The 27,906-nt window shown below is 52.6% G+C and overlaps 1 protein-coding gene and 1 long non-coding RNA gene across 2 annotated transcripts; both read right to left on the reverse strand.

Moving 5' to 3' along the window:
• Window positions 1-1,980: 1,980 nt before the first annotated feature.
• On the reverse strand, window positions 1,981-26,991 carry MELTF (melanotransferrin). Its single transcript, XM_081190197.1, has 16 exons — window positions 25,670-26,991; window positions 22,518-22,672; window positions 20,618-20,717; window positions 19,918-20,100; window positions 19,085-19,241; window positions 16,746-16,813; window positions 16,112-16,302; window positions 15,675-15,855; window positions 14,538-14,689; window positions 12,596-12,692; window positions 11,578-11,772; window positions 10,712-10,868; window positions 10,231-10,298; window positions 9,967-10,154; window positions 3,257-3,452; window positions 1,981-2,114 (listed from the first exon to the last, which is right to left on the reverse strand). Exons 1-16 carry the CDS (start codon window positions 25,716-25,718, stop codon window positions 2,044-2,046), a joined length of 2,208 nt encoding a protein of 735 aa, XP_081046323.1. The 5' UTR covers window positions 25,719-26,991; the 3' UTR covers window positions 1,981-2,043.
• On the reverse strand, window positions 2,932-3,229 carry LOC308585226. Its single transcript, XR_014007171.1, has 2 exons — window positions 3,163-3,229; window positions 2,932-3,130 (listed from the first exon to the last, which is right to left on the reverse strand). It is a non-coding gene; the product is annotated as an uncharacterized lncRNA (long non-coding RNA).
• Window positions 26,992-27,906: the final 915 nt, after the last annotated feature.

The following is a 27,906-nucleotide window of genomic DNA, read 5'->3' on the forward strand; positions in this document are numbered from 1 at the left end:
AGCTCCGGAAGGCCTAGAGGGGACCGCTCGGTGCTCTGGCCGGGCCACTTCCGGGGGGTCGGGAAAGGCGGCGCGGCCTCGGGCGGCAGGTGGGGGCCGGAGCCCGGGCGCGGAGCCGGACTTCCCCGGTGCTTGGGCCAGGCGGCCTTGCCGGTCCCAGGAAGAGGGCGGTTCTGCCAGCGCCAGGGCAGAGTGCGAGGCCTCCTCCGAAGAAGCTCTGGGCCAGCGGGGATTCCTCTTCTGGCCCCCGCAGCAGAAGAGGCGTCGCTCTCGGCCCAGAATTCACTTTCCTTGCCTGAGGCTCCGAGAAAAAGGCCGCGGCAGAAGCCCCCTGCTCCGGTGGTGCTTCGAGGCTTACACTGCGTTGGGCAAGTTACACAATTTGCAGAGCAACGAAGACCACCCTCTGCCAAGATGGGAAAGTTCAGGGAATTGCATGAATGCTGGGGGAGAGTCAGCCATTCCTCAACTGTAAGGTGCTGAGATACTGACCTGCACGGGTCTCCTCTCTCAGTAACCCCTAGCCCGACACTCACACACACGCTTGATGTGACATCCATCAATTTCCTTTGCACTGAATGATGTGTCCAGTGGGGAGGCCAAGCCTTCCATTTCCACCCCTCAAAGCATGCTGGAGCACAGGTGCAATGGAGGCCTGTGCTGATCAGTAGAGAGAAGAAATTGTGGTACAGGGGCCTATTCCCATCACACGGAGATGTTGGGTTGTGCAGTTAGAGTCTGTGGCAGAAGGACAACCCTCTGATCCAGATTATCTGCACCTGCCCCAGACTGGAGATTATGCTTTATTTCGACCTTTTCAGAGCTGGCTTTTCACAACTAGGGATTGTCGTCGTTTCCAGTGGACAACTGCCCAATCAAGGCAGGTCTGGTGAAGCTGAGATGGCTTCATCCAAAGCATTGGGGAGGGTTCTCTGCATGCTTAGAGTTGGCTGGTATATTCTTTCTCAGACTGTTCATCTGCGCCCAGGTGAGTTTTTCCAGCCCCAGAAACCATGGCAGGTATGGCTGACATCTCATGTTACTAAGGTTTGCTGTTATTGTTGTGGCAAAATCCTGGAAACTGCAGTTACTTAACTTTGTCTCCTTTCACGATAGCTACTGCAGGCATTTACTAAGAGGTTTTGCCCTTTTGTTGCTTATGGGAGGCTCTTTGGCGTTGGATTTCTAGGTGCTGCAACATATAGCCAAGATAGGCAGGGCTGGAAAATGCCTTCCTTGCCATCACCTCTGTCTCCTGTTTATTCTGTTTATAGCCTGCTTTTTTATTCATAGTGGGACTCTCAAGGGAGTTAATAAATACAGTAATTGTGTTAGTATAAAAAGATGGACACAGTGACGCTCTTCAAGCAATCAGCAGGCAGACATGCAGCTCCTTGCCTCCTCCCAGCACACCTGAGCCCAGGGCCATAACTGCAGGCAGACAAGGGGAGGGGAGCCATTTCTCGATCTCTGGATGCAGAGCCAAGGCTCCCAAAAGGGGCTGCAGTCAGACATCACAAGGAAGCCTGGCTAGTCTTGGAGGGGAGGAGACAAGTCCTGCCCCCCCCCCCAACTCATCTACTCCAAGGTTGTGAGGAGCAAACTGGAAGCTTTTGCTCCTTTTACTCAAGCACAGTTAAGGATGTGGCTATTTTAAAATTTCCTTTGTTGAAACAAGTCTGTTTCTTAAGCCATCGCTTGGAGTTAACTTGTTTCAAACAAATCTCGGTTATGAATAACTAGTTTGTCAGTTCTGAACGACATGATAACCAAAATGGTAAACAAAAGCTTCTGAGCCCCCCCCCCCCCCTCAGGACTGTGCCAGAGAAGGAGAAAGGAAGGCTAGTGCAGGAGCCCCGGAGAGGCCAGGCTTCTTCCCACCACAATGGAAATGCTTTAGCTGAGGAAAAAGGAAGGCCCAGCACACTCCACTTCTTCCAGATGGATCAGGCCAGCTGATTTGCTTGGTTTGTTGACTTTGTGGTGGTGGTCCATGTTGCAGCGGCCTTTTGCCTCCTGGCATGTTGGCATTCAGCCAATGGATCACGGAGAGCAGAATCCAGCAAGACCAAGACTTGTCATCAGCAGCAGGAGGAAGACATTCACTGACACAGCTGGAAGGTAACATAGGGACATAAGGATATGAGAAGGGCCTGCAGGAGCAACAACCTGCTCTCCCATTGGCCAACTGGAAGCTGGCAGGAAGCCCAGAAGCAGGACCTGCATGGAGCAGCACTCGTTGCATTGGGGATTCCCGACAGCTGAGATTCAGAGGCAAGCTGCTTCCCACAGTGGAGGTAGAGCAGAGCCATCAGGGCAAGGAGCCCCTGAGCCTCCAGGAATTTGTCGATTCCTCTTTTAAAGGCCATCACTGCCTCCAGTGGGAGGGAGTTCCTAAGCTGTGTGAAGAAGGATTTTCTTTTCTTTGTCCTGAATCTTCCAACACTCAGTTTCATTGGATGTCCACAAGTTTCAGTGTTGGGGGAGAGGGGGGAAAGCTTTCCTCTATCTACCTTTCCCATGCCATAAGTTTATAAACTTCCAAGTCAATTGATAAAGTAAGTTATGGTTTATGGTAAAATTTGTAAAGTTTTTTTTCTTTGTGAAAAATTAATTAAAAATATTTTAAAAGCAAACCAACTTCTACGCTACACGGAAGGCGTGAGGATCACTGTGTTCCACAGACCCTTTGAGGCCCAGATATATGCAGGGACAAGGATGCCTATCCTCCCCTCACTCCTTCCCCAGATTGGTGAGGGGGGAGCAGTCTCTTTCCTCTCAGCTCAGTGCTAGGACTGGGATATGGATTGCTCCCTCTCCCCTCACAGCCCAGGATCAGGGATCCCTCCCCTCCAGGGACCCTCAGGAGTAGCCAGACACATTCATTAACAAAAAATCACATAGGCTTTTAAAAGGACATTGTTTCAGTGGTGCACCCCAGGCTCCTTTGGGAGAAAGGGTGGGATATACGTTGAATGAAAGTAATGATACTATACTTAGAAATGGCAAAAATGGACAAATCAACTGAACTGATTCAATGGAGAGCAGGGAGGCTGTGACATACAGTGTTGAGAGACAGGCTGTTTTGTCAATTATTGGAATGACAGAAATGGAGCTGTCATATAATAAACTAGTATGCTGATGTGACCCACACAAAGACACTGGGCATGCTGGATATAGTCCATGGGTCACTTCTCCCTGCTGCAGGGACAGGAGAGGGCGGGGGGGGGGAGTCCATGAGGCTTCTCAGACTCACCTGCACCAGAGCACTGGGAAGCCCTCAGGCCCTGCAGGGCCTCCACAAATGGCTCCCCCAGCCAGGAGATGGCCGTCCTCCTCGCCCCAACTGGCACAATGGCAACGGTGGAGTCCCTGAAGATCAAATCTTTCCCTTTGAAGGCTGCAGAGTTGAACATTTGGAATCCATTTTCATTGTGGTCACCAAAGAAATCCTGAAAGCCAAGCAGAGGTCCCTGGTTACACCCAGGAGCACCTCTCCTTTTGGAGCGGGGTGGGGGGGGAGGCTGAGGAGCTGCTGCCTGCCAGAGTTTGCAGAGAGCAGGCAGGGGGGTTCCCAGCACCTTGTGATTCCCAGCACCAGAGCGGGGAGAAGCAAGAAGTTCGCTACACTGGGTTGCCTTGTTTGGCTCACTATTAACTTAATTCCAAAAGGTGAATATGCTTAGAAATTATGCTTCACAACTAGATGGACTAGAAGAAATTGGGGGAGCTCTGACCTTAAGCAAACACTGGCTGGTTGCTCTGTCACTGCCATTGTAGTGCTAGGCTTACACCATTTTAAAATGATACTGTTCTAAAAAATACTATGCTGCATTGCTTTGTTTTGTTTTTCTCTAACTTCAAAATACCATTATCTTCTGAGAAGATAGCATGCTTTCAGTGAAGCTTTGTACACCAATAAATCACTTTCTATTATCATGTGTGTGGTTTTTATCACTGGCCGTTTAGGGAACTTTTTAATGTTTGATTTTTTTTCTGTTTTTAATCTGTTTGGAGCCACCCAGAGTGGCTGGGGAAACCCAGCTGGGTGGGTGGGGCATAAATAAATTCTCCTTCTCCCCCCCTCCCCCCCCCCGTGAAAATTTGTGCGCCAACCAGGAACTGCTCAGGTAAGCAACTAACACTTTTAGTGGGTTACAGGTAGGTAGCCGTGTTGGTCTGCAATAGTCAAAACAAAATAGAATAAATTCCTTCCAGTAGCACCTTAGAGACCAACTAAGTGTTATTGGTATGGCTTTCCTGTGCATGCGTACAAAAGCCATACCAATAACAAACTAGTTGGTCTCTAAGGTGCTTCCCCTAGCATGGAAGACAAAGAGCAGACTCCATTTGAGGATCTCTCCCTCATTTCTGTCGATTAGGTATATGAAGACGAGCAGCAAAGTCAGTCCTCAGGGAATGTGCAGGCGACCTTGGAACGGACAGCTCATGGAAGAACCCCGACCAAACCTAAGAGGAGGCGTGTAGTGGTGATAGGGGATTCCCTACTGAGGGGAACAGAAGCAGTGATTTGTGGGCCTGACAAGATGTCTCGGGAAGTGTGCTGTCTCCCCGGGGCTAAGATCCAAGATGTAACTGAACGACTGCAAGGAATCATAAAACCCACTGACAAATACCCCTTCCTCTTGGTTCATGTGGGAACCAATGACACTGCAAGCAATAGCCTCCAGAAGATCAAAAGAGACTACGAGGCTCTCGGCAGGAAATTGAAGCAACTAAATGCACAAATTGTCATCTCATCTCTCCTCCCAGTTGAACGACGTGGCCCAGGGAGAGAGGGGAAAATAGTGGAAGTGAACAGCTGGCTTCGCAGATGGTGTAAACAGGAACGGTTTGGATTCTTAGATCACGGACTGCAGTTTCTTGAAGATGGACTTCTGGCAAGCGATGGGCTGCACCTCACAACAGTTGGGAGAAATGTTTTTGCCAAAAATCTCAGAAACCTCATCAGGAGGGCTTTAAACTGACTAATGTGGGGGAGGGAGACAGTGCTCCTGAAGGTAGGAGCCTATCAATTGATGAAGATGATCATCCAAATGTCATAGACCAAATGGAGCAAACAGCACGCAGACCTAGTGGTGGGAGGAAAAAATCCTTAAATAAGAGACATGGGGGAATGATTAATGGACTTCAATGTCTGTACACTAATGCGCAAAGCATGGGAAATAAACAAGATGAGCTTGAGCTCTTGGTACAGCAAACTAAATATGACATAATAGGCATCACTGAAACCTGGTGGGATAAGTCCCACGATTGGAATGTAATAATGGGGGGATACAATCTATTTCAGAGAAACAGACCAGACAAGAAAGGAGGAGGAGTGGCGTTATATGTCAGGGATGTGTATACCTGTGAAGAGATCCAAGATTTAGAACATCAAAGCCAAAGTGAGAGCATTTGGGTCAAAATTAAGGGAGAGAAGAATAACAGGGACCTCATTGTGGGAGTTTACTATAGATCCCCAAGCCAAACGGAGGACATAGATGATGCCTTCCTGGAGCAGATGGCCAAGCATGCAAAAGGAAGGGAGATAGTAGTAATGGGGGACTTCAATTACCCGGATATTTGTTGGATGTCAAACTCAGCCAAGAGCATAAGGTCAAACAGATTCCTCACTGGCCTTGCAGACAACTTCATTGTCCAGAAAGTGGGAGAAGCAACAAGAGGAACAGCCATTTTAGATCTGGTCCTAACCAATGTTGATGACCTGGTTAGTGGGGTAGAAGTGGAAGGATCATTAGGCGCGAGTGATCATGCTCTTCTGAAGTTTACTATACAGCGGAAAGGAGCAGCCAAGCATACTAGGACTCAATTTCTTGACTTTAAGAAAGCCGACTTCATAAAACTTAGGGAAGTGCTGGGTGAGATCCCATGGACAGTAATACTAAAAGGAAAGGGAGTTCATGATGGCTGGGAGTTTGTTAAGAGGGAGATAGTAAAAGCACAACGTCAGGCAATACCAATGAGAGGGAAACATGGAAGGTGCCTAAAGAAGCCAGGGTGGCTATCTAAAGAACTTTTAACTGAGTTAAGATTAAAAAAGGATGTGTACAAAAAATGGAAAAGGGGGGAAACCACCAAAGAGGAATTCAAACAAATAGTCAGCACGTGTAGACACAAAGTCAGAAAAGCTAAAGCACAGAATGAACTCAGGCTTGCTAGAGAGGTTAAAAGCAACAAAAAAGGCTTCTATGGGTATGTTCGTAGCAAAAGGAAGAGCAAAGAAACAGTGGGGACACTCAGAGGAGAAGATGGTGAAATGCAAACAGGGGACACAGAAAGGGCTGAACTCCTCAATGCCTTCTTTGCCTCAGTCTTCTCCAATAAAGAAAACAATGCCCGACCTGAAGAATTTGGAGCAAATGATTCAGCAAAGGAAACACAGTCCAGAATAACTAAGGAGATAGTACAAGAATACTTGGCCAGTTTAGATGTATTCAAGTCTCCAGGGCCAGATGAACTGCATCCAAGAGTATTAAAAGAACTGGCAGATGTGATCTCAGAACCACTGGCAGTCATCTTTGAGAATTCCTGGAGAACAGGCGAAGTCCCGGCAGACTGGAGGAGGGCAAATGTTGTCCCTATTTTCAAAAAGGGGAAAAGAGAGGACCCAAATAATTACTGCCCAGTCAGTCTGACATCAATACCAGGGAAGATTCTGGAGCAGATCATTAAGCAAACAGTCTGTGCGCACCTAGAAAGGAATGCTGTGATCACCAATAGTCAGCATGGATTTCTGAAAAATAAGTCATGTCAGACTAACCTGATCTCGTTTTTTGACAGAATTACAAGCCTGGTAGATGAAGGGAACGCAGTGGATGTAGCCTACCTTGATTTCAGCAAGGCATTTGACAAGGTGCCCCATGATATTCTTGTAAAGAAACTGGTAAAATGTGGTCTTGACTATGCTACCACTCAGTGGATTTGTAACTGGATGACTGACCGAACCCAAAGAGTGCTCATCAATGGTTCCTCTTCATCCTGGAGAAGAGTGACTAGTGGGGTGCCACAGGGTTCTGTCTTGGGCCCGGTCTTATTCAACATCTTTATCAACGACTTGGATGATGGACTCAAGGGCATCCTGATCAAATTTGCAGATGACACCAAACTGGGAGGGGTGGCTAACACCCCAGAGGACAGGATCACACTTCAAAACGACCTTGAGAGATTAGAGAACTGGGCCAAAACAAACAAGATGAATTTTAACAGGGAGAAATGTAAAGTATTGCACTTGGGCAAAAAAAATGAGAGGCACAAATACAAGATGGGGGACGCCTGGCTTGAGAGCAGTACATGTGAAAAGGATCTAGGAGTCTTGGTTGACCACAAACTTGACATGAGCCAACAGTGTGACGCAGCAGCTAAAAAAGCCAATGCAATTCTGGGCTGCATCAATAGGAGTATAGCATCTAGATCAAGGGAAGTAATAGTGCCACTGTATTCTGCTCTGGTCAGACCTCACCTGGAGTACTGTGTCCAGTTCTGGGCACCACAGTTCAAGAAGGACACTGACAAACTGGAACGTGTCCAGAGGAGGGCAACCAAAATGGTCAAAGGCCTGGAAACGATGCCTTATGAGGAACGGCTAAGGGAGCTGGGCATGTTTAGCCTGGAGAAGAGGAGGTTAAGGGGTGATATGATAGCCATGTTCAAATATATAAAAGGATGTCACATAGAGGAGGGAGAAAGGTTGTTTTCTGCTGCTCCAGAGAAGCGGACACGGAGCAATGGAGCCAAACTACAAGAAAGAAGATTCCACCTAAACATTAGGAAGAACTTCCTGACAGTAAGAGCTGTTCGACAGTGGAATTTGCTGCCAAGGAGTGTGGTGGAGTCTCCTACTTTGGAGGTCTTTAAGCAGAGGCTTGACAACCATATGTCAGGAGTGCTCTGATGGTGTTTCCTGCTTGGCAGGGGGTTGGACTCGATGGCCCTTGTGGTCTCTTCCAACTCTAGGATTCTATGATTCTATGATTCTACTGGAAGGAATTTTTATTTTGTTTCGACTTTTAGTGGGATTCCTTTTTGTGATCTTATCAAGTGTTGTGTTCATTCCTTTTTGTTGTCTGCATTTTAAACTCTCTTGAAATTTCATGTAAAAAAAACCCCTGAGAGGTTCAGATCATATTCTTGGGATCATATTTTTGAATGAGACAATTTATACTTTTCAAACATTCCATAAGTGCTGGAAATATAAATGGATAGTTTTACTAGCGTTTTACTAGTTTTACTTTGCTTTGTAGCATCACAGATGAACCTAATCTGTACTCCTGAATCACAGGTTAGTCCTCACTCGCCTGGAGGCTCCTGGGCCACCTCCAGACCAAGAATCCTTCGCACTCACAGCCTGCAGTGCTGCTATAAATATTTACTCAAGGAGGAGGCTGAGTCTGCTGGGCTGCCAGGGATGGGTGACGCTGCAGTGCTCTGATTCCTTGGATTTTTCCATGAAAGTTTAAACATAACCAGCAACTCCGCTCTGAATCTTTCAGCAACAACCTTTGCATTGTTCATTCCCCCCCCCCCAATCATTCATCTGCCCCTTCTCCTCCATTACTGAAACCTTTTCCTGATTTTATTTTATTTTCATTTCATGCTGACGGCACCTAGATGCCCATTTACTATTTTCACGCTTGAAGCTTATAAAAAAAATCGTAGCAAAAGCCAAGCCTGGCTACTGAGAAATACTGCTGCTTGGCTGTTCCACAATCCTGCTGTGACCATGTTGATCTTATTCTCATTTCTTGTTCACTTGCATCCAGAATAATAATAATAATAATAATAATTTATTATTTATACCCCGCCCATCTGGCTGGGCCTCCCCAGCCACTCTGGGCGGCTTCCATAAAACCAAAATTACAGTAAAATCACACGTTAAAAACTTCCCTGAACAGGGCTGCCTTAAGATGTCTTCTGAATGTCAGGTAGTTGTTTATCGCTTTGACATCTGCTGGAAGGGCGTTCCACAGGGTGGGCGCCACTACCGAGAAGTTAAGCACAGACTGGGATGGCCTACCTAGCAGGGATGATGTAGTCTTGGATTTCCTGCACTGCCAGGTGGTTGGACTAGATAACCCTTGAGGTCCCTTCCAATCCTGTGGTGCCAACTGGGGTGGGAGGGGTGGAGAGTTTCCTATGAGGGTCCATTGTTGGAAACAGGGTTGAGAAAGTGCATCAAAACCAAGCCCACAAATCTCAGGAGCAGGAAGGGTGGTGGTAGAAGGGGGCTTCATTTACACCCTGCCTTTTTGTTTGATCCTGACCCACAAGGGGAGTGAGCAGAAACAGAGGAGCTCAACACAGTGACAATAGTTAGGGCTTTAACACTCTGTGTTGGAGCATTTATTTTGCCTCAGAACTTTCCCCGCGAAAACCCACTCTTTAGTGCTCAGTCAGAGCAAATGTCAGTTGGGGTTTTCTTTGGATTGCCGTTTGCTCCAATTGAGCTGTAAAGAGTGGGGTTGGGGGGGCTGTAGATCAAAAAGGGTGGGTGTGTTTGGACACAGAGCATTAAATTGTGGGCCATGCCTGCAAAGAGCAGTGGAAAGGGAAGTGTGGATAAGCCCCAAGTTCAAATAAACCACCAGCAGAATAAACTACCTAAACCATGTGAAAACCAAACAGGGATCCAAGAACTAGCAGGGACCTCCGCCGTCTGATCTTGCATCGCCACCAGGGGTCAGAGTGCCAAGGGGTGTCGGGGCCCCTCCTGAGAGCACCAGGCTCCTTGCTGCCAGCCTGGCCTCTGAGGGCAGAATCACCAGAGGGAAAGCAGACAGAAGGAGTACCTGGCAGTGCTGGATCAGGCCAAGGGGGCCCACCTCCCACTGGCACCCTGGTGCCCAACAGGAAGCATAGCAGTGAGAGAAAAGAGCACCCTCAGGAGGATGAAGACGACGATGGTGCCCTCTTGTGTTGTCTCTCTTCTAAGCCATAAACCGGTACCTGTGCAATGTTCAGAAGTCCAAAAACAGCCAAAGCATTTGTGTCTGGGTGGACCATGATGGCGTGGGCGGGCACCTGTCCCCAATGACAGTGGGCAAACTGGCTAACTTCCGCACGGGCACCATTTGGGCACAAGAGCTGGAAATCCCCCGAGCGCAGCTGGGAGGCCCAGGAGTCCATGTTGTTCCCTGGAAGGACAAAAGTGCTCAGAGAGTGGTTTCAAGGAGAGGGAGGGATCATAAAAGACAGGAGTGGGCAACCTACCATCTGTGTTTTCAAAGACTGTGGAGTGCTTGACAAAGGCCACATCGCCTTTACCCTCAGCTAAACACCTGCAAAGAACACCAAGAGATTGACCTGTGAAGCAGGTGGCAGAAGGAGCTCCAGCAGCAGCAAAGCAAGGCATGGAGACCACCCCCACCCCGCAGGTGGAATGGCCAGTGGCAGCCAGGAGCTTTGGCTGATGTGAACAGCTTCCGTGGTTGGTTTTGTGGTTGTGGGCTGAGAGGAACCACATACATCCCCCTTTTTTCTGTACTGAAAACACCCTTCCCTGCTGCAATCAGTGCCATCTGACTTGGACAACACATGTGCCGCTCTGTCTCAGGGAATGCCCCATGCTCACACCCCAAGAGTCTCTCCCCAGAGCCTTCCGGGTGGCAAGCAAGAGGAAAGACCCCCTCCAGTCTCCTGCCAGGCACTTGAGGCTCAGGCCAGCTGGCACCCCCCTGCCAGTCCCCGTTACCTGAAGGCTCCAACGTGGCCATAGTAACGTTCTTGGCTGCTGGCATTGCACTTGTATTTGCCACTGAGGTCCCCAATGCAGAGCTCACACAGGCTGTGCAGGTAGCCGTCTCCCGGGGCCCCAGGAACGCAGCTGCCAGAGAAGAAGGTGCTCACCGCTGGAACGAGAGGAGGAGGAGGGCGAAGCCGGGCATGAGCCCATGAGGGTGCGGTTCAGCAAGGCCAGGAGGGGCCCCAAGAACAGCTGGGCACTCGGAATGAGGGACTTGGAAGGGGCCCTGCCTGGATGCATGAGGCTTCATCAGGTCCTGGATGAACCAGGATGAGGGCAGAGCTTTGGGCCAAACTCTGACTCACCTGAGAGGCTGGTGGGCCACAGCTCCAAGGCAGAGTCCCTGCTAGGCATGCAGAAGGTCCCCGGCACAACCCCAGGCAGCGCCAGAGAAGACTCCCTGCCTGAGACCAGGAGTGGACTAGATGACCCCAGGGGTCCCTTCCAACTCTACAATTCTACGATGCTGTGAGACTCCAGAGGGCGAGTTCTGTTCAGCACAGGCAAGACTGAGGGGGTGGAGATCACTGGCCTGCTTCAGTATCAGGTGGCGTCCTCTGCTGGGCCAGAGGAGGCCTCAGCACATGCCTTAGCTGGCCTGGTGGTAGTGATCCCATGACCCCCTCGGGGGGGGGGGCAGCCACATGCAGGAGCTGGGAGAAAGGCAGGGGGAGAAGGGGGTCAAGGGCCCCTCCACCCTTTGCCCCCCTTCTCTCTCTCTCTCCAGCAGAGGTCTGTGTATGCCCTCCATGTCTCCTTTGGCCCCAAAGGGTCAACCCAGAGTCCCAAACAGCAGCCCCCTCCTGCCCCCCTACCTTTGGGGATGTTGCAGTCCTGAGGACGAATGAACCCCTTCTTCAGCAAGAGGCCAATGGGCATCTTCCACCCAGCCATTGTCCCATAACCTGCGTGGCAGGACTTCCTTCCTTGCAGCTCGTAGATGGTGAAGGCGTCATCAGCCACCCGCCTCACAAGGGCCACTGCGTAGTAGGTGCTGGTGGTGTCCTCATCTGGGGGGGGGGGCGGGAAACACAAAAGACACCCTGAGCCCCCTCTGCCCCCTCCTTTCGCTGTTTAAAAGGGGATCTCTAAAAAAGAGCAGCATTTTGGACAAGAAAGACAAGGGGCACCATAGAGGCACAGGGATCATTTCTGTTTACACAGCGGAGGGTCGCCCCCCCCCCCCGAGACACACATGCTTCCCTCCTTGGGTCCTCCTTGTTCAATGACTGTTGTCTTAGAGGAAAGAGGAAGAGCTGGGCAAAGACTGGCAGCCAAAGTGCCCCTCCAAGGCACAGTACGAGACTGGCAAGGCAAGCCCCTGCCCCAGTCAGGGTTACAGGTGGGCAACGTGTGCCCCCCCCCCCAGCTCTTGAAGGACTCCTTTCTTGTCCTCCCTGGCCAAACCTTCTGGGGCCTGCGTGACCCAGGAACCTGACAGGTTGCCCACAACTGTCCTCAGGGGAGCCCAGCCCCAGCACAAAGGCAGAAGGAAGCCCTCGGCTTGTGAGCCCCACGGGGCAAGAGAGCAAGGGGGAAAGGAGTGCGGTGGGTCTCCTGTCTCCTTGAAGATCAGCACTTGAGCACAGTCTGAGCCAGAAATCTGAGGCCTCCAGGCTCTTTATGTCTTCACTGCCAATCACCAATTGCCCCACGGACCTTTGCGCTTGGGGGCTCCTCCTGGAGGCCTGGAAAGGTCCTTAGAGAATCCCTTGGTTCAGCTCTGTGGTGCCCAGCTGGGCGGTGGCCACGTTTGTGGGCACTGAATCGCCAGCCAGTCGGCCACAAAGCAGCTTGCACACAAGAGGCCTTCAGTCCTGGCAGCCTCCTCACCTGCGTAATGCTCGCCAGCAGCTGGCACCAGGCCGTATGTCTCCCCGGCCGTGTAAATATCCTCTCCGGCCAGAGACACAACGTCAATGTCTCTGTTCTGAAAGGAAATCAAAACATCCTTTTAAGACCCGGCTGAGTCACGGGGGGGGGGGGAGCGGAGGTGCCTGCCTGCCCCAACGCCTGTCCCCAATTGGCCCCCATCTGCACTGTCTTGCTCACAGGTCACAGAAGGAAATGGATGCAGAGGGGCAGGCTGAGACCCAAAGGGGGGGCCAGCAGGAGGTGGCAAGGAGAAGCCAGTGCAGCAAGCCCTCCTGTGGCCTGGTGGTCTGTTCCCCACCAGATACGTGACACCCATCCTGCCCTCTAACCCATCTGGGCATGGCTGCCTGATAGCTTTGCTTTGGCCTAGTCCATGCCCAGATGCTCTCATCCCTCGGCTTCACTCCATCTCCACTGCCCTTGGGTTAAGGAGGGCTCCCTGAGCGCAAGCCATGAATTCCAGAGTCCCAGTCTGAAATCACATGGCACATGCTGGGAAGAGCTTCAAGAGGGTAAAGGGCCATTCAGCGGTGGGCGGTGGACTTCCTCAGAAGGTAGTGTTTTGAGCAGAGGTTGGATGGCCATCAGTTGTGGATGCTTTGACCTGAGATTCCTGCACTGAAGGGGGTGGACTAGAGGGCCCTCAGGGGTCCCTACAATTCTAGGCTTCTCAGTGCCCAAAGGACCACCTCGGTGCCCATGCCAGGCTGTGAAGGCAAGACTAGCCAAAGGCTCTTCTCTGGACGCCAATGACACCCCACCCCAGACCTCCACCCTGGGATTCATTGATGGGGATGCTCTCGGCTTCACCTGCTGTTTTGACCCAACGTCTTTTATCGGTTCTGACAGGTGCAGGTTTTGTGATTTTTTTTTAATGTTGTTATTTGGCTGCTTGTCATTATTTTGAATGAATAAGGCAAAGGGCCAGCATGGCTTCCTTTAGTAGCTCTGGTGCTCCTGGTGAGGTGAGAGGCATTTGCCCCTGGAGGGATGTGCTTGAGAGGCTGTGCGTCCAAATGGCCCCATACCCCAAATGGAAGAGGAGCGGGGAGGAGAAGAAAGGCCCTGACTGACCCAACTGCTTCAGGGCCGCTGCAAACTCTCTCAGCCAAGGCACCGATTCTGCTGTGTCCAGAATGGATGTGGAGAACAGGAAGGAGCAGCTGCCAGGAGCTGGCTCCCCCTGCCTGCCCCCCACGGCCAGAACAAACTCTTGGCTCCCATGGCCAGTTGCCCTGGTCCTGGGGGGGGGGGATTAAGCCCCATCCATCACCAAGGGCAGGAAGAGGGAGCTGCTGCAGCTCCCCTGCCCAGCCAGGGCCACAGGGAGAGAAGAGCAGGAGGATCCTGGCAGAGGACCCTGGGCAGCTGCCTCCCCTTCCCAGCACTGTCTGCCCTGAATGCCAGACATGGCTCTCCCGGGATTTGGGGCGAGGCCCTCCCACAGCCCCACCTGGAGTTGCCCTCCGGGATGGAAGCTGCATGCAGAGCCCTGAGCTGCTGCCCGTCCCCTTCTGACCATTTCCCAGCCCCCGGCACGCCCACTTCTCCCTCCTGCCTTTTCTCTCCTTGGGGCAGTGCCTCTCTCTTTTATTCCATCTGTCTGTCTCTCCACCCCCACCCCCTTTCAGTTGCCCTGAGCTGCTTGGGAGACAATATTTGCCTGGAAAGCAGAATGAAAATAGAAAAAAGAGATACAACAGACCACTACCACCCCATGCCAGGTATTCTCATGCAGCCTAGTCCAACAGCCTGCTGCCTGCCTGGCAAGGACCCTGGGATGAGACCCCTCCCCATCTCCCTGATGGCCACCTGAGGTCTGCCCAGGTGCCCCTGGGCCCTGCCAGCAGAGGGCAGCAGCAGCAGCCCCCAGGCTAACCCACCACGCTGGGCACCACACCTGGATGCGCTCCATGCACTGCTCAGGACTCTCTGCCGAAACACACTGCAGCTCCGGCTTCAGCTGCTTGTCCTTGAAGGCTGTGGCCATCTGGCTGCATTTCCAGATCTCCTCTGTAGACAAGACGCACCAGCGCAGGAAGGGAGGCAGCCCTGTAGCCCCAGAAAAAAGAGCGGCTGAGAACATGGCAGGCCCACGGCAGGCCCAGCTCCCAGGCAAGCAAGCGATGGGTCAGCAAATCCCACGCTGAGGGTGGCATGACTGAGATCCTGGGGGTCCTTCTGCAAAGACACTGAGAAGAAACTCGGTGCCTGCCATGAGGGGGAAAAGAGCTCCAAGCTGCAAGTGCACTCTTCTCAGAAAGGCTGCCATCAGGCAGGTGAGATGTTGTCTAACATGTCTAACACTCATCAGAAACACCTGGAGGGCCACAGGTTAAGGAGAGCAGAGTGTGGGGGGTCAGAGCATCTGGAAACAGATCAAGGCCCTGGAGCACATGGACCTTGGGCGGGAAAGGTTCAGGAAAGCACCACCAAAACGGTCAGAGGGGTGCCGCCGCTCCCTTACGAGGGAAGATTGCAGTGCTGGGGACTTCTCTAAAAAGTCCCAGAGGCAAGGAAGAAGCAGCATGATAGAAGTTTATAAAATTCTGCCTGGCATTGAGCAAGTGGAATCATAGAATCCTAGAGTTGGAAGAGACCACAAGGGCCATCGAGTCCAACCCCCTGCCAAGCAGGAAACACCATCAGAGCAAAGTTTCCTCCCTCTCTTCTAACTGTACAACTGGTGGACCCCGCCTGAAGCTGAAGATTGGAAGGCTCCGGACAGATAAGAGGAAGCCCTTCTTCAGGCATTACAGAATTCCCCTAGAATCATAGAATCATAGAGTTGGAAGAGACCACAAGGGCCATCGAGTCCAACCCCCTGCCAAGCAGGAAACACCCCTGTGGAACTCCCTCCCGCAGGAGGCAGCTCTCACTACGAAGCCTCCTTGACCACAGACACCCAGGCTAGTTTGCCTGCCCTGCCCCATTGCTGACCCTCTGCCCAGCCCTGGTGGCTCTTTCTCCCAGGGCCTGCCCTCCAGCTAGGGGCCACCGCTCTTCCTTAGAGAGCCAACCCCCAGATGCCCCATACTTGTAGGGTCACAGTCCAGTCCCCGCACGACATGCATGTACTCTTCCCCCAGCCAGGCCTGGTAGGACTGCCCCACAATGGGAACCAGCTCCATGGTGGAGTCTTTGAAGAGAAGATTCTTTCCATCATAGGCTGAAGAGTCAAACATCTGGAAATCAGCACCTTCGGTGTTAAACCTTTGCTGCAACAATGACAGAAAAGGAAGTCCCGGTTAGGAAACCTGGCTCTTCTCAACAGCACAATCTCCCCCAAGTCTGCAACTGAGGGAGAAGAGCCCAGAGAAGCTCAGCACCCCGCCTTCCTCTCCATCTCTGCAGAGCAGGTGACATTGGGGAGATGCAGCAGGGTGGGGGGTGGGGTGGGCACCCCTCATCTCCAGTCAGGCCAGCAGCTGAAGCAGAGGCCGGGGAGGGGGCCGGGGAGCCAGAGGGACCCACCTGCCCCTGGCTGAGCAGCTGGAAGATGAGGCTTGCATTCGCGTCCTCCCTGGCCACCACGGCGTGCGCAGGGACACGGGCCAAGTGGCAGGACCTCCACTCCGTCACAGCCGCTCTGCTGCCATCCCGGCAAAGGAGCTGGAAGTCCGTGGCCTGAAGCCCCAGCGGGATCCACGAGGGGGCAGCTTGGCCTGGAAGGCAGAGCAGAGCACAGGCAGTGACCCACACAGGCCGGGGACAGCTCCCCTCCCCGCTCAGTCTGCCTGCAAACCAGGACTCCCATGGGCACCACTGAAAGGGAGACCACAGGAAACTGCGCCAAGCTGAGCAGTTTTGTCACTGTTCTTGCTCCATGCCTTTGCGTTCCATTTATTTTAAAAACTGCCCGAGGAGAACCATTAGCAGAAAGGCCCTTGTGCCTTCCCCAGGTGAGGTTTCCCTTCTCACCTAGAGAAGCAGAGGGAATAACTCCCTCCTGACCCATAAATCCAATGTTGATGAAAGAAGAATTCCACTTCTGGAAAGGGAGTTAGTGCCCCCTCCTCGGTCCCTCTCCCAGCACCTGGCACATGCCTGAATCTTCACCCAAGAGGCCACCGGCTCCCCCTGGCAGAAGCTGCGCAGGCTGACTCACCCTCGGTGGCTTCGGCGACTGTGCTGTGCTTCACAAAGGCCACCTCCCCTGCTCCGTCCACCAGGCACCTGAGGGGAAACCGAGGCACAGTCAAGGCCCCACAATGGCTGCAGAAGCACAGCGTGGTGAGAAGCTTTTGGCCGCTGCTCCCAGGAGGACCCTGAGTGAGGATCCTGCCCCACTGCCTCAGCCCTAAACAAGTGGGGCAAGAAGTCAGAGACGCCCATTTGCAGGGGAGCAGAGTGCATAGGGGAGGGTCAACCTGAGCTTCTCCTGTGGTTTATTCCTGTAGATCATCAGGACATGAGTTGGAAGGTTGGCATAACTGAATATGGCAGGATATCCCCATTATGAACTTTCTTGACCCTGGTACTAGTCTGATCTCAAAGACATGTCCTGGAAGACATTGAAGAGCATATGTAAATCTAGCCAGCATTAAAAACTAATCAACACCTTGTTACGGAAATAACAGGGGAGGGTGCACATATTTAAAGTTAAATGTTACAAATATTATGTCTGAATGTATCCTTTCAACTTGACCGCTCAGGGAAGTTACCGTATTTTACGCTCCATAGGATGCACCGGACCATAGGGCGCACCTAGTTTTTAGGGGGGAAATCAAGAAAAAAAATCTTATTTCCCCCCAGCCCCAAAGAGCAGCGTACAGGCTGCATGCAACCTCTCCCTGCCGGGAGAGGCTGTGCGGGGCTAAAGAAGCCATAGCCCCGTGCAGCCTCTCTCTGCTGAAGGGGTTGCGCACGGCTATGGCACAAGCCAAGGCAGCCAGTGGAATGGATCCCACTCACTGTTTTGGCTTCCTCTTTAGCCCCGTGCAGCCTCTCCCTGCCGGAGGGGCTGCATGCGGCTATTCCTGTGTGCACACCGACCCCTCTCGCTCTCCAGGCTTCAGCAAAAGCAACGCAAAGGCTTTGGAGCGCGGAGGGAGCACTCTCTCTGCGCTTCGGAGACTTAGCGTTGCTATCGCTGAAGTCAAGGAGCCTGCATTCGCTCCACAGGATGCACACACATTTCCCCTCAATTTTTGGAGGGGAAAAAGTGCGTCCTATAGAGCCAAAAATACAGTACCTAGCTTTTAAAATAATATAAAATCAACTCCTTTGCCAGCTTCCTCCATTCCAAAGCTATTTTCCCCTTGAAAAAGGACTCCAGGAAGTGTCCAGAGGTGACAACTGCTGAGCTGATTGTTGGCCAAGGAAAGCCTAATCCCATCACCAGACTTGCCAAGGGCCAGACATGCAAAGGAAGTTCTATTGTACTTTGAGTGGTGGGACTTCAGAGGTCTTTGCCTAGGCCAGTGTTTCCCAAACGTTTTTGGGCAACGGCACACCTGCTTACCAGAAAAAAATCTCGCGGCACACCACCATTAAAGCCCCGCCCCCGTGACGTCAGCGCGCAGCGTCACGCCGGGAGGGACGCACAAAAATGAAAGTTTTTTCCCTCCCCCTTGCCGGGGTGGGAGGAGGCAGCTGAGGCGGCGGCGGCAGCTGAGGCGGCGGCGGCAGCTGAGGCGGCGGCGGCTGCGATAGCGGGCGGAGGAGGAGCCGTCGCCGGGAGTTGCTGCTGCTGCTGTTGCTGCTGCTGCCCGGACATGCCGGCCTCCTCCTCCTCCGCTGTCTCGCGCTCCTCCCTTTTGCGCGCGCTGCCCCGCCGCTCGGCACGACCACCGCGGAGCCGCCCCGGCTCGACGCGGATCCTCCCTGCCGCCTCTCGCCGCCTCCCTCCCACGGCACACCAGCCGGTGTCTCACGGCACACTAGTGTGCCGCGGAACACCGGTTGGGAAACACTGGCCTAGGCTAATCTTATACCTGGGTCTTGCCCTGACATGTCTGCTTATGCTAATCTTGTACCAAGGACTCGTCTGGACATGTTTGCCAAGGTTAAACTAGTGTAACCCCTGTCTACCCCTCCCCTTTTGTGACATGCCAGTGATGTAGCAATGATGCTGTGTGAACTGTATTCTGGGATATGGTGGGAAAGTTTTAAAAGTCCTTGTCACCCCATCCTCAGGGGTCAAATTTCCTCTTTGAACCTATTGCGCAATAAACTTTGGTCTACAGCTATTTCCTCCGGTTGGTGGCTGGACTCCTTCCTTTATTCGGCAGGGACCCGTGGGCTCTGCCCGACCAGCTGGGGGACTGAGCAGCCTCACACCTAGATTTTTCCATAACAACCTGAATGAGTTGTAGTGTTGCTGCCTGAAGCAGCATTGATATATTCTGTTACTTCCATGTCATATAATAAGCCAAGCTTTCTTTATTCCTCAGCATTCCTAGATTTCCAGGGAAATGGGCCCACTCTCTCGTCGCCCAAAGGTACCTGAAGGCGCCCATATAGTCGTAATATTCCTCGTTGGGGCTCAGCTCACATTTCCCCCGGCCGGTCCCGTCTCCTCTGCAGAGCGCACAGAGGTTAGCTGGGTAGGCGTTTCCACTGGCTCCAGGGACGCAGCTGGCACTGAAATAGTTGCCCACGGCTGGAAGAGAAGGAGGAGTGAGGGGCTGGACCCACAAGCCAGGCCAGAGCAGCCCCCGCTGCCGCTCCTGGCCCCAGGAGAGAAAGCAGCTGGAGAAGCAGCCTTGCAAGGAGCTCTGAACACAAGGAGGGACAGCCCTCCCTCTGGCCAACTCAAGGGACACCCCTGTGCAGCTCACAGCCAGCCAAGGAGCCACAAAGCCCCACATGCACACACAACCCCCCTTTCCCTCTGTGCTGAGCACAAACCAATGCTGGGGAGTGAGAGTCCTCTTCTCTGTGTGTGTGCAACTGAGTACATCAGGACCTAGTATGTTCAGGGCTCTGCAGGTGATGCTGTGTGCCTTCCCGACCCCAACACACACACACACACACACACACACACACACAAACTGTGGGGTGGGAAGAGAACCCCCTCTCTCTGGGACTTTTGCAAAGCAAAGCAAGGCTCTGGACTTGGCAGTTGCAGAGAACATGGTCAAATTCTGCACACAAAAACCTCCTTTGGCAGGACATGGGGGTGTTCCTGTGCCAGCTGCAACCCAACCACAACCCCAGTCCAGAATATTGCATAAATGTACGGACATCTGCGCAACTGCTCAGAGGAGCAGTTTGACTCTCTGCAATTCAGAAGCTGGTGGCACGTCCTCAACCAGCCCTTTGCAGGCAGGCCTCACCTGCAGCTACCTCGCAGCCCATCACCGGCATCCGCCCGCTGTCACGAAGAAAGCCAATGGGGACGTTCCAGCCGGCTGTCCTGTTGATGCCCGTGTGGCACGACTTGGTCCTCAGCAAGCTGTCGATGGTCAAGCTGGAGTTTGCTCTCACAACAGCCACTGCGTAGTAGGATGTGCCAACATCTGCACAGGGATGATGGGAAGGGGGCCCGTCAATCTGAGGAAGGCCTTGGACCTCCAGGGCCTCACCCTGGATGCCACTGGAGCCCTGTCCAGTCAGCATGGGTTTTCATGCACACAGTCACTTGGCTGTTCCCCACATTTGAACCGTGCTCAGTGCTTGACTTCGCCTGCTGGAATCAATTGCTGCTGCAACTGGGAAGAGCCGTTGCCCAGGTGGCAGTGAGTGAACTGGATTTGGCTCCGAGAGATCCTGCCTCCCAGTGCTGGCCTTGCTGGACTGAACTGGCCAAGTCACTGAGTTCCTCCACACAAAATGAAAACACCAGTGCTTCTCTTTTCATGCGGGTGCTGTGAGGCTGGATGCAAGGAAGATGGCTGTGCATACAGACTATGTGGCACTGATCTTCCCCCCAGCACCCATGTGTTATCAGCAGAAAAGGCATTTGTGGCACACAAGTGGAGCAGCTGCTGGGTCCTACCTGAACAGAGGGACGGATGCTGGCAACAACTCACTTACCTTGGCCATAGGCTTCTCCCACCACTGGCTTCAGGTTGTATTCCTTTCCAGCCTGATAAATGGTGCCGCCATCCACGGCTGCCACATCCGCCACACTTGCCTGTCAGGGAAATGGGAGGGCATTTTAGGTACCTGCTTGGCAGCCCCTTAGGAGGGAAGGGAGTTGCAGGCTCATGCCAAGAGACCCCTCTGCCCAGCCCAGCCTCCCTCCTTCAAGAATTTGGTAAGAGGGTAGCCATTTCCACCAGGCTTCCTCATAGCCACCAGCCCCCAAGTTTCCCTGGGGTCTCATTGAAGCCTCTGAAGGTAGTGTGAAGGTAGAGAGAGAGTTAAAAATAAGCTGAGACCACATAGTGGTCATGAAACAAGAAAAGAGTTTACTAAAGTGGAAAAAAATATGGATTTTTAAGAAAAAGAGGTGCAGCGTGTTTCCCTTTGGAGACAAATAGCAAAAGAGAACCAATGAAAATGCCCCCCATTTTCCCTGGGCTAAACATTCCCTCAGCTCAGCCGGCTCTCTGGGGAATCCTGCTCTCAAGTAGCAACACTTGGTTTGCCAATCCTGCAGCTCACTAAGGTTTTCCTTCTCTCTCATGCAGAGTTCCACCTTGAACTGCCCAACTGCCAGGATGTCGACATCTGGATGCAACCCCCCACCCCCATCATCGTGCTGTCAGTCACAGGCTCAGCCCAGTGGGATACAGAAAGCCAGAGAGCCTCTCAAACAAGAGACTGACCTTTCCCACATCCACAATGGGGTTTCACCGCCTTGACCTATAACCCCCAAGGAACCACCAAGGAAGGTACGTCACAGGCAGCAAGATATGTCTGCCCATATCTCACACATCTGCACAACAGCCCTGGCTAGCAAAATTCAGTTCCTGGCCAGAAGGAGCTGCCTTCCTCCTGGTGGCTGATCCCAGATCCTGCCCACCTCATAGTCAGCCATTTAACAACAGGGTGAATACCCCAGGAAAGTTTCAGCACAGCCAAGCCACCAGTCTAGCCTAGCCTGGCCTTGCTGGTGTGCCTGAGAGAGGGAAGGAGGTGACCGAGGGGGAGCAGAAGAAACAAGGATTCAAAACATGAGACTGGAGGAAGAAACAGAGGCAAAGGCCTCACCCTGTGCTCTGGACACCTGCCTGCCTGCCTGGCAATTAAGAGAAGCAGCAGGGAGGAAGAAGCCCGCCGCTTGCCACTTTCTCCTTCACAACGGCTGGACAAGCCCATCTCCCAACCTCCCTGTCTCTCTGACAGCATCAGCAAAGTGCAGCCCAGCTGGCATCAGGTTGTCGGAAGGGGAAGCAGGGGCAGCCACTGAGTGCTCAGGACACAAGCCCAGCAGCACCTCCTGCTGTGGTCCCCAGCAATTCCTAACACATCCATAGGATGGTACTGCCTGAGACGCGGGTGGCGCTATGGTCTAACCACTGAGCCTCTTGGGTTTGCCAATCGGAAGGTTGGCGGTTCAAATCCCTGTGACGGGGTGAGCTCCCGTTGCTCTGTCCCACCTCCTGCCAACCTAGCAGTTCGAAAGCACGCCAGTGCAAGTAGATAAATAGGTACTGCTGTGGTGGGAAGGTAAATGGCATTTCTGTGTGCTCTGGTTTCCATCATGGTGTCCCGTTGTGCCAGAAGTGGTATAGTTCAGCTGCCCACATGACCTGGAAAGCTGTCTGTGGACAGACACCGGCTCCCTTGGCCTGAAAGTAAGATGAGTGCCGCAACCCTGGTCACCTTTGACTGGACTTAACCGTCCAGGGGTCCTTTATCTTTTTACTGCCTGAGAAAGAAGAGACTCTACACCCGAGGGGACAGGCAGGGCCAGAACTTCCATCCAGTCATAGCCAGAAATGTTGCCTCCCCTCCCCAACCCCAGACCCAAGCAAGTTAGACTTACATTGATCATTGATATGCAGTCGCTGGCTGAGACACCTCTCACACAAGACAGCAGGGGTCGAATGCTGGCCCTGAAGAAGGCTTTGCTCATGTCGCTGCACTTGGCAAGCTCTTTGTCAGAGACTGTGCACCAATTCAGCTGGTCCAAGGCAAAGACTGAAAAGCACACACGTGCCAAGTGAGACAGGGAGGAACTGCTGGGGATGAGCAACTGGTTTGTGTCCCTGGGGATCGCTGCTCTGGAAATACTCAGGGACCCCTCAGAAGAGCCCAGCAGCAGCAGCAGCAGGAGGCCCCTCCTAGTCCAGCTCCGGGAGGGTCCCAAAGTGCAGCCCTCCTGTAGGACCGGAGCAAAAGGGCAGTGCTATTATTATTATTATTATTATTATTATTATTATTATTATTATTATTATTATTATTATTATTTTACTCCGCCTATCTTGCTGGGTTTCCCCAGCCACTCTGGGCGGCTTCCAACAGAATATTAAAACAGGATAAAACATCAAGAGTTAAAAACTTCCCTAAGCAGGGCTGCCCTCCTCTTGCTGTCTTCAGCAGCTGACATCCAATGGCACAAGGCCTCCCACAGGGAAGAGAGAACCCAGCCATCGGGGTCGGAAGCCACAGACAGCCTTCTCCTGCAGGAATGCGCTTCTCTGTCTCAAAGGGTGTCATTTCCACTTGTCCATCTAGCCACGAGGGGCTCTGCTGGGCCTCCCCAGAAGGGATCTTTTATCCCAGACACAGGGACCCCATGAGACAGGAGCCAAGCAGGGCCTACTGTTCAGCTTGGCCCGTGTCACCTGGGGGCAGAGGGGTGGAGCAGGACCCTGGGGGGCTGTATCCTCTGTAGGGCTTTGCTGCTGCCGCCCAGGGGCACAGACCCACTCCCACCCTTTGCTTCTGAAATGGCTTCCTCAGTCAATTTCATGTGGTGAATATGGGTGGCAATTTACTACCCATGGTCACTTGTTAAGCCTCCAACTTTCCTCCTGATGTGGCAAATCCCAGGTGCCATCATGTGAGGTTGTATTCAGTTGTCCAGCAAGAGAAAATGACCAGCAACATTTCTTCAGGTTCTCTTGATGATGGTAAAAATGATGATAGGAATTTGGCCAAAGTGGTGTTTGCAGGTCGCTCCGTTTCTGTATCTTTCTGTCCCATCTTTGCAGAGAAGACAAAAGCTGAGGCCACCTGGTCCTTGCACAAATGGACCAAAGCTGAGCAAAGCCAAATCATTTAGTTTCTACATACATAATATCTCCTGGCTTTTTCCCTGGCAAGATTCAAAGTGGCTCATTTCTCCCAACTCAGCATTGTGTGGAGAACTACAGCTCAGACTGCCGCCGTATTTCCACAAACAACATTCCCATCAGCAGTATTAAAACTGGGGCCCCACAGTTGCTGGAGAAGAGCTGGGTGGCCTGGGGCCTTTCTGCCATGGATGGGCAAAGAGGGGACGGACCTTCTTGCCTTTTCCCCTCCTGAAATATCAGTTTTTGCTGCTGCCTTCAGCAGGATGGCTGAACGCATGGCACCTCCTGGTCTCTGTCTATGGCCCAGCAGCCTCAGGTGCTTCTGAAACTCAAAGCTTGTAGCAGAATCTTGTAGTTCAGTACAATTCCCCAAACCACAATTTGCTCTTGTAAGACTCTGCTGAATGAGGGGATGGTCAATACGGGTGGCCTTATGGAGGACTGGAACAGAGAACTGCGCACAAGGCAATGGCAATCCACCCTGACAGCTGCAAGGCCTCCTTGGACCTCAACCTGCCTCTTACCCTCCCTCGGCTTGTTTTCCAGGCATCCTGGACGCCAGCTGCCTCTGTCCAAAGTGCATGGCAGCTGCCCAGAGTGATCAGTAGGATCCACACTCAACGCCCTGCCTGGCCTTGCCCCGCAGGCGCCCTTCCCCATATTAGCCTGATCCTAGAAACATTTCTGAAGTCTTCAGGGGTCCACGCTGCGCCCATTGTATGTCACTGTCCTGGGACTTGCTAGAGGGACAGCGGAGCTGGACCTGCGTGGCTGACCTGGCAGGACTGAGCAGCTGCCCCAATCACTCTTCTTGGCCAGAGGGCCTCTCTTCCCTGGACACCTAGGGAAGGGCTCCTTTTGTCCAGCAGCACACAGAAAACAAAATGTCTCAGATCTGGGACTCCTCTTTGGGACGGTTTGCGTGAACCGTCCGTGAGGGCTCTGCCAGAATCCACATCCCCTTTGGACGCCTTCTCTCTTCTTCTTCACTCCTTCTTCACTCTTTCCTTTGATTACATGTCTGGTCTCCTTAATGGTATTATGAATTCAGCTGCTGCTATTTTGTTTCTTAGCTCTTAGTGTTTGGGTTCATTATATGTATTGTTACAAAAATTATTTAAAGATCAACCAACTGTGCATAAAGCAACAAGAACAGATTCCTGTCAGCCGCTTTGCAGCTGTAGGACTGGCTGGAACTGCAAAGGCCATTTATTTGGGCTGGGGGCCTGTGGGGGTTTCTGGCCATCTCTGCCCCCCCCCCCGGCCTGCCAAGAAAATGGGTGGTGTGGGACGACCATTTCCTCATTTCCTGAGAGAGCTGGTTTTAAACGGACAAGCTCCTGGAAGCCAAAGTCTACCCCAAAGCAGGAAGAACAGCAGCCACTGCCCTAGCGGGTCCTTTGCTCTTTGGACAGGCCCCGCTCCGAGACTCCCACGGCTGAACCAGAAGGGGGAAATAACTCTTGACCCTGACAGGGTGCTCTGCCAAGGAAGAGTGGGATCGGGCCCTTGCCTCACGAGAGAGTACATGAGTTGGTACTCCTATTGGTATTCCTGCCAAATGAACACTCGGGTCATCCTGTTTGGATCTGTGCATCAGCCAGAAGGGCCTGTTCCCTCGCTGGGGTCTGATCCTGCTGCGCCAGAATCTCTGGGGCTGCTCCCTCCCAACTGCCCTGTCGTGGCTAGGAATTGGGCCATGCTTAAGCTAGAGAGAGGCTGTGGAAACCCCAAGAGTGGCAACCAGCCCTAAAAAGCCATGGGGTGCCTAAACCCACCATGAAAGGGGGGGGGGGTCTTCTGGCCCAGGCCCTTCCCCCCACCTTGAAAATTCCCAAGAAGAAACTTCCTTCTCCATGGAATCTGACCCTCAACAGAGAAGAGAGTTTCAGCCTACCAGCTTGAAAGCAGAGCAGAAGGGCAGAAGGACGGGCGACGCTCTTCATGGTGGAGGAAGGGAGCTCTCTGGAAGCTGCTGCTCAGCCTTCTCTCTTGGAGTCCTCTCTGGAAAAGGAGGCAGGCGATGCCACCCTGCACGTCCCCACCTCCAGGGGGAGGGGGAAAGACTTTGGATCTGGCAAGGTGAATGACTGGCTTCAAGGAACCTGGCAGTCAGGGGACAACAGGGCTTACCATTGCTTCACTACCACCTAGTGGCTTAGCCGATTAACAGCCCGTGCAAAGGCATATCCTGGAAGCTGCTGCAGCCTAGTGGACCAGCAAGGGCAGGAGGGGCTCCTGGGACCCCTGGGCAGCCTCCTCTTCTGCAGCAGGTGGGAGAGGCAGCAGCTACCAACCACCAGATGAGCACCGGGGGTCCCAGACAGAAAGCCAGCCTCTGCTTGGAGGAAATGAAGGCAGGTTCAGCAGCTGGGAAAGTGCGCAGAACAAGAGAAGAGGAAGGAAGTTCAACAGATGGTAGCAGGAATCTCCTCTACCACAAGATCCCAGATAGGTGGGGGATCCCCCCCCCCGCCTCTGCTGCTTAAAAGCCTCCAGTGAAGAAGTCCATCACCTTCTGAGACAGAGTCTGCCTCACAGCTGGCACCAGCATGAAGGTCTTTGTGATGCCTAATTCTGTTCCTTGTGGTGTGAACCTGATGGCCCAGATCCTGCCCTCTGGGCAAAAGGAAACAAGCCCTTTGGGTGGCTTTCCTGGTGCTCTTAACCATCTCCCCCCCCCAATTCCTCAGAGGACATTCTTCAGAGGACACTTCTCGCCACACCTTCCAGACTGTTGACACTCTTCTTAAACTTCTGTGTTTAGAATCAGACAATCTAGGTGAGGTCTAATCAAAATGAACAAATGGCACCACATGCCTTCTTACAGTCAGGAGACTACACATCCATTAATGCAACCTGGAACTGCATCAGATTTTTTTGCTGCTGCACTGCACTGCTGGCTCCACTCCTGGGTTGCTCATGCTGTGTTTGTGAATCTCACTCTTCCCACCTACAAAGTAGAACTTTGACTTTCATCCTTGCTTTTAATATTTTACTCTGAATCTGAATTGCTTTTAATTTTGGGTGGTTGGCAACCTTGGGGGTTATTTTGAAACTGGAATGTGTATGGGATATTCTTAAAAGGTAAATACAATAGCAGCAGTCAGGGTGGCAGGGACAGGATGTGTCCTGGCGAGCGACACATTCTTCAACAGGTTTCGGGTGGGGATGAGACAAGGGGGTTGAGCCAAAAGTGTGTGTGTGTGTGTGTGTGTGTGTTACAGAAGGGGGGGCAGATGGAGCTCCTGGGGGGAGGACCAGGCATGAAGGCAACAGGCAGGGGGAGGGGGGGTCAGAGGGCACACATTGGCTATGCTGGGATACAAGGGCAGGGAGATAAAAGAGTCAGTAGCTCAAAAGTCCTCTGGGCTTCTGGAATTTCAGAATCCTGCCTGAGGGAGCCGTTGCTGAAGGCCAGCAGGGAGCCTAATCTGCACCCTGGCACTGGGACCAAGTCACATGGGCCTTTGTTTTTGGGGAAACTGCTGTGGGGAAAAGTTGTATGGGCCACTGTGCCCTGTGCAAGGGAACAACAGAAGCAGGAGAGGACTGTTGTCCTCATGTGCTGCTTTTGGGCTTCCAGAAAGTGAGATGGTGGCCTAGAGGGGCCCCTTTGGGCAGATCAGGCTACAGAGATCTTCTCTTCACACAAATTTGCAAGTGCAATCTTGAGGCTGGAAGGGACGGTGTCTCCAAATCACCCAAGGGGAAAAGAGCGACTGAAAGGCTCACTTACTCCTTCTCTTTCAAAACCAAGCAGCTGCTGTGCCCAATCTCCAGTTAAAGGCATGGCTTTTGACATCACGGAAGCAATTTGCCCGATGGGTTTGGAGGTCCAATTGGGACATTCTGCAGGTGCGATGGGCAAGGAAACAGGAGGGGAGCTTCTTCCTCTTGACTGCACTGCACTGATGAAGTCCTGCTCTAACAGGAACTCCCGCGACTTAAAATGAATTTCAATAGGGACAAATGTAAAGTTCTGCACTTAGGCAGGAAGAACCAGATGCAGAAATATAAGATGGTGGGCCCCTGGCTCACTTGCAGTACATGCAAAAAGGATCTTGGGGGACCCCAAGCTTCACATGAGTTAACAATCTGATGCAGCAGCAAAAAAGTGATGCTATTCTAGGC

This window comes from Podarcis bocagei (assembly GCF_964188305.1).
Source record: "Podarcis bocagei genome assembly, chromosome: 4".
NCBI lineage: Eukaryota > Metazoa > Chordata > Lepidosauria > Squamata > Lacertidae > Podarcis > Podarcis bocagei.